Genomic DNA, 10343 nt, shown 5'->3' with positions numbered 1-10343 from the left:
TTTCACTTTGTTTTTTCTTCTGACTCTGTGTTTTCTTACTGGAGGGGACTTATTACTCACGAGAAGACATGAATGACATTGTTCTTATTTTGTGACTTACGGCAACTGTTTTTTTCCCAAGGAAGCCCCTTCCCTCCTGCCCTGCCTCAGAGTTTAAACCACACTGCAGCAACAATTTTTTGTGGGTGTAGCTCCAGTATCTTTGGGAGCAATAAAATCCCCACTGCGCATGTTGGTGGCCACACCCCCAGTGTCAGGACTGGGGGCACTGTGATCAGAACCACTACCCGGCCCCCAACCCTGGGCCCAGACAGGCTCTGACTGAGATTCCCACCAGCACCTCAGAAGCCAGAATAGCAGTCTGGAAACAGAAACGAAAACCGTCCACTCCATAAACAGCCACATCTGAAAGTTTATTCCTGTATTACAAACCCCGCCAACCAGCCCCCCAAGCCACCTCTTACTGAGCTGTTATTAAGTCACCCACATAAATACGTATAATAAATACAAAAACAGAAAAGATTGTTTCCGTGTCTTTGGTATATAAAGCTTTCTCTCTTCCTACTCCCCCTCTTTCCCTGGGTTCTGAGAACATTTCTTCACGTTCACATTTGTTTCCTTGGATGCAAAAATAGCCCCGAAGTCAACTGTGCTGGAACTCCTGCCTGTCAACAGTCCCCCGGGGCGCAGTGTCGGGACAGCTGGCGGCCAGGACTCACACATAATCGTTCAGCCGGTAGCCGCTGTGCGAAGCCGAGGTCGCCGAGGGGGCCCGGTTGTCCTTGTAGGCGGCCGGAGGACGGTAGGCGGGTGCGGTGGTCGTGGTAGCCCTGGGCTGGGCCTGGTAGGGCCTGTAGGGTGCCTCGTCCTGGCACGACAGGCAGAGCAAGGTGCCGCCGATGAGCGAGAGGGACGAGGAGATGAAGCCGAGGTACAGCGCCTGGCCGATCTCGAACTTCATGCCGCTGGGCAGCAGCGGGTTGTAGAAGTTCTGCACCACGTCGTTGGTGGTCCAGGAGACGGCCACCATGCAGAGCAGGCCGGCCAGGATGAAGAGCGCACCGCCCAGCACAGCGAACGTGGCCTTGGCGCCCGTGTCCTTGGCGCAGCGCGTGCACTTCATGCCCACGACGGCCGAGGCGCAGGCGAAGCCGGACAGCAGGCAGGAGATGACCATGAGCGCGCGCGCCGCCTGCAGGTCGCGGGGCAGCGCCAGCAGGGACCGGTAGATCTGGCACTGGTAGATGCCGGTGCTGTGCCACACGCACTCCATCCACAGTCCCTTCAGGTAGGACACGGCCGTCAGGATGTTGGTGCCCACGTGTGCCGTGCGCCGCCAGTGCGGCAGGATGGTGGTGATGAGCGTGCCCACCATGCCCAGGAAGCTGAGCACGAAGCCCAGCAGCTGCACGGCCGTGCTGGCCATGGCCCGCCACCTGCTAAGCCAGCCGGGTGGCTCCCTGCGCCTCGGGGATCCCGCTCCTCAGGCGCCTGCGGGAGGCCTAATGAAGCCGGGGAGGCGGGGGCGGGGAGAGAAAGGAAACTGGGTTAAAGATTATCCCGATGCACTATTCCTGTCCCCGACAGCGAATTTTCATTAGGAGATTGGCATGACAATTAGCATAGTCTAAGAAACCGGTCCTGAGAATTCTCGGAGGTAGGGGGGCGAGGAGAATCAGCTGATTTCCCTGGAGGCAGAAGGGATGAGCGTGGGAGTCTAACCTCAGGGAAGGGCGTTCTGGAGCCCCCATTTCTGGATTCTCTCAGCACTTACCAGCCCCCTGTGGGACGCTCTGCCCTGGGTCTACCTTCCAGCATTTGAATCTCATGTCCTTGTGTTGTTGGTCAAGTGAGTATTCAGAAGAACAGTTGTTACAGCAAGGAACGAACCTATTTCTTGCCTGGGACTGACAAGTGATAAGGTGTGTGTCAGTTGTGACCTAGAAAGAAGCCTTGGGCTGCCATTGGGATGAGGTGTTTTTGGAAGAGGATGGCTTCACCTTCTTAAGGAGGGAGAGTCAGGAGGCTGAGGCAAGAGAATCGCCTAAGCCCAGGAGCTGGAGGTTGCTGTGAGCTGTGATGACACAGCACTCTACCCAGGGCAATAAAATGAGACTCTGTCTCTAAAAAAAAAAAAAGAGGAGGGAGGGGCCTACCTTCATAAGCAGATCAGGCACTGCCTTCAAATTGTAGAGCTGGGTGTGATGTACAGATTGCCAGCTGATGCCAGCGACAGAAATTACCAAGGCCACCAGCTCCTTAGGAGCTGCAGCCTGGACCAGAGGCCAGCACCCCTCTCCTCTGGCTTAGGCCTCCATTCACACCCTATTCACCCCAGCTGTGATGACCGAGAACTTTGGGAAGGTGGCTTTATTGTAAACAGAGACTGCTACCTGGCTTTCAGAATTTGGGAATGTGGAGCCATTTCAAAGGTGTTTTTTGGGGGGTGGGGTGGGGAGACAGTCTTACTTTGTCACCCTTGGTAGAGTACAGTAACGTCACAGCTCAGAGCAACCTCCAGCTGTTGGGTTTAGGTGATTCTTTTGCCTCAACCTCATAAGTAGCTGGGACTATAGGCTCCTGTCATAATGCTTGGCTATTTTTGTTGCAGTTTGGCTGGGGCCAGGTTTGAACCCATCACCCTCGGTATATGGGGACGGCACCCTACTCACTGAGCCACAGGTGCCACCTCATTTCAAAGGTTTTAAAAAAATTCTAAGTATAGCAAAATCCAGAGCACATCCTGGGGTAAGGGCATGTAGCACCTGTGTAGTGCCAAGTGCACCACGACGCCTGGCTAATTTTTCTACGTTTTGTAGAAACAGGGTCTGGCTCTTAGGCTGCTCTCAAACTCCTGGGCTCAAAGGGATCTTCCTGCCTTGGCCTCCGAGTGTGCTAGGATTACAGGTGTCAGTCACTGTGCTGGGCCTGAACTACTTTTTAAAATGCAGGAGCCAGGCTTCATTCATGCCCTAAAGTGGTTTCTGGTTCTGGAGGGAGAAAAGGAAAGCATTTCTGCTGCTGATGTCACTTCAGTGTCCCTCAACCAGCAAAGAATTCAGTAGGCAAAACCTGCTTCTTCCTTCTTTCTCAGAGCAGAGGAATGTGCTATGTTTAAGCAGTGGAGGCTGCAGGGCATCTCCTGGGTGACAGGGACCGTCTGTGGGGTTCCACAGCCCTCTCAGTTTTAATCCTAGGCTGTTAAGAAATCCTCTACTAGATGTAAACCAGTTTCAACAACTTGATGAAACAGCGGCTGTTAACATCTCTGTTTATGTGTGGGCAAACCGGGATGTACAGGGTGACAGTTCTGTGCCTGGCCCAACTAGCACTGTCCATGGTTTCATTCTTTGTTTATATACGCCCTGCCTCAAATATTATTATTACTTTTTTTTTTAACCTATCTTGAAGGGTTAACCTGCCACAAATATTAATAAATGGGATTGAAGTTAGTATGAGGGCTTCAGGCTGTATCAGTGACAGATTCTGGGGAGCAGAATGTTTTCCCCAAAGATGTCCCAGAAGAGGCTAGGTGCAGTGGCTCACACCTGTAATCTTAGCACTCTGAGAGGCTAAGGTAGGAGGATTGCTTGAGCTCGGGAGGTCAAGACCAGCCTGAACAAGAGTGAGACTCCATCTCTACTAAAAACAGAAAAATTAGCTGAATGTTGTGGCAAGTACCTGTAGTCCCAGCTACGTGGGAGGCTGAGGCAAGAGGATCAATTGAGTCTAAGAGTGTGAGGTTGCCATGAGCTGTGATGCCATCACACTCGAGCCTGGGTGACAAAGTGAGACTCTGTCTTTAAAAAAAAAAAAAAAAATTGTCCCAGAAGAGTGGCCTTGATCTTTTTGCAGCGTCTTAGGTAGTCAGGACAACCAATTGTCTTGGTTTCCTGGGGACTGAAGGGATTCCCCAGGACAGGGGAATTTCAGTGCTAAAACCAGGACAGTCCAAAGTAAATCAGAACAGTTGACCCCTTTAAGCATCCAGATCAGCGAAGAGCCTCTGAGACCCTTTCGGCCCCACCTGCACCCTGACATCCCCACGGCTGTTCCTACTTTGTGCATTCTGGGGCTTCTCACAGCTCTCACTTGTCAAGGTCAATAATTAAGTCTTCTGATCCTAAAGAATGTGGCATAAAAGCTCAGCCTGGTTTAACCCCAGTAGGCAAGGCAAGTGGACTAGAAATTTATTGGAGGCCTAAATATTTATGGAGAGCAATGATGGCTAATTTTAGAAACTATTAGGTTGCTATTTTTAAACTTGTGCTATATAAAGATTTGCTAATTTAAGAAGTGTTAATGAACCCCCAACTCCCAGACATGAGCTCCCTTCTCCTTTCCCCTGTGGGTACCGCAGCTGCTCCTGCATTAGGTAATGTAATTCAAATTCCCAGCAGCCACTTTGTACTTTGGGGCCATTTGATGGAAAAACAACTTCAACTGAATACATCTCCCTGGAAGCCATATAAAACTCTTTTTGGATGTTCTGGAAGGGCCCCACCATCAGCTCTGTATGTATGGGAAGGAACTGGCCCAGACCTGACCTCCCAGGAGGATCAGCGTGTGCAGGGCTAGACTGCCGTTCACCTAAGCATTCCCCTTTCCTGCAGGTGTGTGTACGCACATGGAGGTACGGGTCCAAAACAAACATGATTCCAAGCATCAAGTTCCAAAAGACCCCGACAGGCTGGGTCGGTGGGGCAGAATCTATCGGGGTGGCATGTTCCAGGAATAAATGTGGGGTCTTGCATTTTGGCTGCACAAAGCCTAAACGCACCATCCTAGGTGGACAGCATGCGGCTTCGTGGCACGTGTGAGCCGGACTGGGGGCAGGTTTCCCAGTGACGACTTCTTGGAATGCTGAATTCAAAGGATGTCTTGTGTTGAGGATGTAAATGTTAAATATATTTCAGAAAGGCTGGGTGACTCTAGGGCTTCTCAAAGCAAATCTGCCAGGTGACCCTCCCAGAAAATGTCTTGTGTACAGTATTTGCTAAACTTATTTAACTAGAGATATCCTCCTGCCCCCCCTTTCCAGAGAAGAACAACTTGCTGTCACATCATTTTGGCAAAATCACTTGGACTTAGAGTCCCTTGAAAGGTCAATGGTGAGACAGCATTGCTAAAAAGAAAAAATAAAAACAAAAGGTAATTTGATTGATTTTCAGGAGGGTCAGCAGCCAACAGGGCCTATAAAGGCCCGTGAAAATCTGTGAGAATAATATCTGTAAATAAGTCTGTAAAGTCCCGTGAAAATCTGTTGTGGAAACCACAGAGCCCCTGTCAGCACCTCAAACTGGCTTGTTTCAGGGCGAGGGTGTTCATTGTCTCCGTATACACTTTTATGTTCTTCTTCCTCTGTTGTCTATGAGCTACATTTTCTTCTAAAGACTTTGGTTTTGTTTTTTTTTACAAAAACTAGAGGCAGGAACCTCCAGTACACAGTGGGGTTCCCTCAGTTTGCTCACCTCCCAGCCTGCCTGGACCCCAGCTGTGACAACGTTGGAGTTTTGGCTCCAAATTGAACATCATTTCAACAGCGGCACCCAGTAGGGAAGCCAGGCCAGGACTAAGGGACGGATGTGTCATCTGCCTGCCCCGACCCCTGGTATCCCCTCCTGGGCCCGTCTGTTTCATCCTTCACCCTGTTAGTCTTCTGAAGCCCTTTCCCCGACTCTCTGGGGCCTGTACTTGGCTGCCCTTCCACCCAGGCTTCTTGGGGGCACAGGGGTGGGTTGGTGGGATGTTGGAATCCCAGGCTCTTCCTGCCCCTCAGCAGTCGTGGCTACCTGCAGCTGTCACTTCTCCCTTTGCAAAATCGGCCTATGTTAAGAAAGCACTCCTGGGCCTCTTCCACCCACACTGGGGAAGGAAATGCCAGCCCCAGGCGGGCGGATGTGGTACAGGCTGGCGGTGGGGCCCAAGCCGGGCGTGGTAGAAATTTCTTTACCCAGAACCACCGGGCTCCAGTGTCCTGGCAGAGAATTGGAGGGTTTGGCCATTTGTGCCTCACCTCAGCTTTTCCTGCCTCGTTGTTTGGTTGGTTTTAGGGCTGTGTGGAAGCTTCCTACACATGACTGCCCCCAGATGCCCCCGACGTGGTACGGGGTCCATGACAGAGATAGCTTAGAACTTGATTCGGTTCCTGTAAGCTTATTAGAGAAAAATGAAGAGCCACCTTTAATGAAGAGCCACCTTTAAATGGACTCAGTCATCGGCCCTTGAAAGAATGCAGAGCTGCTTCCACGTTCATGTTCAGCAATTTAACACAGTGACTGCTTCAAACACCTGTGTGGCCTCCCCGTCACCTCAACTGAGTGGCCTCTCTGTTATTGTTTAGCTATTTCATAAGTGTTTGAATTGGGGAGCTAAGAATCGACTCAAGGAAGATTTGAATTCATCTAATGGGATGTATAAGCAAAGCTACCCAACAGGATAAAAGAAAGTAACTTTTATGCTATGTCTGCCCTTGATCTTAGCCAAAAGGCGGAGAAGCGATTTTTCATGCTCTATCTGAATGAAATAACTTCAGCTAGTATTTCCTAAGGACACACTGGAAAACTGTGTTTCTTATTACTGCAGAAAGCAAGTGAACCTCTTTCCTAGATTTAGGTATACTTTGGAGGTGCTATTTTAGCACATCCTCTTAAACAAATATTAATGTACAAGAATTATGAAAAAGTAATCAAGTAACACTTTGGAAAAAAAACATTTGATATGCTTTTAGGATGGGCCGTCCTGTGGTTTCTTTGCCTTTAAAAATGAAGTTTCCTTCATTGCTACTCCAAATTCCTTGTAACTTTCCTTGGGTTATTTTTCAGACTGGCAGCCTCTATATTTTAAATTTATGAGGATGTTCTATGTCGTCCACACACAGCCTTTCATGTAGACTTTCCAGGGAAGGCCGAGACAGGGTAAGCAGATGAGTAGAACTTCTGACTATCAGGATAATGAGTGCTCGCTATCCTTACTGAGAAAAACCAATGTAAAATCTGTTGCCCCAAATCGTACAGACATGACTGACAAGGTTGAGATTAAATTCCTCCCTCCCTTTTGGATGAATTAAGACCAATCTATTTTTTATAATAAGAACTGGTTTGGGAAAAATTTTTGTGTTAACACAAATGAAAACCATGGTGTATGGTTAAACGCTTGCTGAGTCCATTTTCAGCTCAGTAAAATTGAATACTCTATTGATTACTGAAAATTACAAGCTTAGGTCACTATGACCATAAAAATTCTAAATCCTTTCCCAGGAGGCATTATCTCTCACTTTATGAAGCTTCATTAGAATTCATTAACAACAAAATAGATCAACAGTTTAAAATAAAATGGTTGAATTTCACTTAGTAAAATACTTTGCTGCCTTTTCATGGCAGTTTTTCCTGACAAGATAGATGTTTAGAATTGCTATGTTGGACCTTTTCAAGGTACAGATGACTAAAAACCTGCATATAAGGAAAATATGAGAAAAGTTAAAAAAAAAACCCAGTGGACATAAGAATATTTTGCAAAACTTTAAATGATTATTAGATGACGAATCAATAGTTAAGGGTTCTGTGGGAAGGCTTTATGTCTTTGTATATGAGAGGCAATGGATTGAATTGTGTCCCCCAAAAGAGATACGTCGAAGTTGTGACCCACAGGACCTCAGAATGTGACCTTATTTGGAAATAGGGTCATTGCAGATGTAATTAGTTAAGATGAAGTCACACTGGAGCAGTATGGGCCCCTAAACTAATGACACCAGTGTCCTTATAAGAGAGATACAGGGACGTCACCACAGGAAGACGGAGGCAGGGAGTGGAGCCAAGTAATGCCAAGGACTGCCAGCGGCCACCAGAGCGTCCGAGAGAGCCCTGGAACTGATTCTCCCTCAGAGCCCGCAGAAGGGAATGACACTGCCAACAACTTGGTCTCAGACTTCTGGCCTCTAGGACTGAGACAGAATAGATTTCTGTTGCTTTAAGCCACCCATTGTGTGGTACTTTCTTGTGGCAGCACCAGGAATCTTCTACAGCAAACTAGCTGAATGAAGTACAGAGAGTTAGAGGAAAAACCCCATCATGTCTGAGTATGAGAGTGGCTCCCCTTCCCAAACAGGCATTGAGCATGATCTGGTGGCTTCACATTTGTCACTGAAGAAAAACAAAACAAAACAACAAACCAAAGTAGTGGTTAGCTTCATGTCCCTATGTATAGACTAGGACAAAATCCAGTGAGCATGGATCCATGCCCCTGAAGAAGGAAGAATCTGGAAAGTCCCCTATAGACTTGAAAAGTCAAGAGCAAATAGTAAGTAACTTGTAATCAAACAACTCAGCATCTCCAGATTTAAAAAACGAGTGAGTTCACTTAGCCCACAAAGAGTTTGTGGGGCTCATGGTATTTCTTTAGTATGTGTGCAAGTTGGCTGGGCTGCACCCAGACTGGTTGGCTTTTCAGGTTGGTTGTCTGGTTTTCTTAAATCAACATGCCTTGGTTTCATAAAACATAAAAACCCAAGTTTGAGGTATAGGCCAGGTTTGCGTAAGGTGACTCAGAAGGTCACTAAGGCTTTACCTTGGGAATTCAGCAGAGCTCTGTGAGGCCTCTTTAGTTAGGACTTACATTGAAACAGAAAACAAAACAAAACAAGCAATAGGACATTGTCACAGATGGGCTGGAAACCTCTAGGAATAAGACAACTATTCTGTAAAGAGTAGTTATCAGCCTCTGAAATTATTTATTCAAGCCTTGAACTAGGACTACATTACAGTGGTTAAAATGTGGTGTTGAAGGAAACCATAAGGCTAAAATTACTAATGCTAAACAGAATACTATAAAACATGATGTTTAACGCTCACTCTCTGTCAACTTAGCCTGTCAAGCCCATCAAAAGCTGTTAATTATTAATGATAAGAGTTAAAACTACCATTGCAAAATTTACTATTTGTGATATGCCAAAACATGTGGAAGTACTTAAATTGGCATTTATTTATTTATTTATTTTTTAGATAGAGTCTGACTTTGTCTCCCTTGGTACAGTGCTGTGAAGTCACAGCTCACAGTAACCTCAAACTCTTGGGCTCAAGTGATCCTCTTGCCTCAGCCTCCCAAGTAGTTGGGATTGTAGGCACTTACCACAATGCCCTGCTATTTTTAGAGACAGGGTCTTACTCTAGCTCAGGCTGGTCTTGAACTCCTGAGCTCAAACAATCCACTTGCCTTGGCCTCCCAGAGTGCTAGGATTACAGACATGAGCCATAGTGCCTGGCCCTATTTATTTATTTTAGAGATAGGGTCTTGGTCTGTCACCCAGGCTGTGGAGTGCAGAGGCACAATCATAGCTCACTATAACCTTGAACTCCCGGCCTCAAGTGATCCTCCTACCTCAGCCTCCTGAATAGCAGGGACTATAGATGTGTGCCACCATGTCCAGATAATTTTTCTTTTTCTTTTTTTTTTTTTTTTTGAGACAAGAGTCTCAAGCTGTCACCCTGGGTATAATGCCGTGGCATCACTGCTCACAGCAACCTCAAACTTGGGCTTGAGTGATCCTCTTGCCTTAGCCTCTCAGGTAGCTGGGACTACAGGCCCCCACCACAATGCTTGGCTATTTTTGTTTATAGTTGTCATTGTCATTTGGTGGGCCCGAGCTGGATTCAAACTCGCTAGCTCCGGTGTATGTGGCTGGGGCCTTAGCCGCTTGAGCTACCAATTGATGCCACCAATTTTTCATGTTTTTCCAGATGCAGTGTCTCACTATGTTGCCCAGGCTAGTCCCAGCATTTATTTAATTCTTAAATCGGTTTCAGCGTGTGTGCCATCATCCTTATTTATGGATGGGGAAACGGACTTAGGGAGGATAAGTAATACGTTCAAGGTCAAGTTTGGGCTGAATCAAGGAGACCAAATAGGAGGCTCCTGTGATCATCCAAGTACAAGACTCAGGGAGACCAGCCAGGCTGGTAGTGATAAAGGTGGGTGCTGAAAAGACATCAGCTGCAAGGAGAGGAAGGTGAGGCTGACAGGGTTTGCTGATACTTCAGCTGGTGGGAGGACAGACAGGTGCCTGAGGCTGTTGTCGTGGGCAACTGGAAGAATGGAGTTGCAGTTTATTAAGAGAGTGAAGAGGATGGGAGATATGAGGACCTGGATTTGGAAGGCGTGACAGTCAATTTTGTGTCAAGTTGGCTGGGCTATCGGGTGCCCAGATAATGAGTAGTCAAACATTATTCTTTGTGTTTCTGTGAGGTTTTAGTTTTTGGATAAGATTAATATTTAGGCTCGGCGCCTGTGGCTCAAGTGGCCAAGGCGCCAGCCACATACACCTAAGGTGTCGGGTTCGAATCCAGCCC

At 47.5% G+C, this 10343-nt stretch overlaps 1 protein-coding gene across 1 annotated transcript in view; it reads right to left on the bottom strand.

The window, feature by feature from the left end:
* Positions 1-388: 388 nt before the first annotated feature.
* CLDN14 (claudin 14) overlaps positions 389-10343 on the bottom strand; it is a 17690-nt gene continuing 7735 nt past the window's right edge. Inside the window, exon 2 of the mRNA XM_012811948.2 lies at positions 389-1502. Within this exon, the coding sequence (XP_012667402.1) occupies positions 716-1426 (711 nt within the window). The 5' untranslated portion in view covers positions 1427-1502 and the 3' untranslated portion in view covers positions 389-715. The remainder of the gene's footprint in view (positions 1503-10343) is intronic.

The sequence above is a fragment of the Otolemur garnettii genome, unplaced genomic scaffold, assembly GCF_000181295.1.
Source record: "Otolemur garnettii isolate 467f Iridium unplaced genomic scaffold, OtoGar3 scaffold00180, whole genome shotgun sequence".
NCBI lineage: Eukaryota > Metazoa > Chordata > Mammalia > Primates > Galagidae > Otolemur > Otolemur garnettii.
The sequence above is the reverse complement of the archived record's forward strand: the minus strand, read 5'-3'. Positions and strand labels throughout refer to the sequence as shown.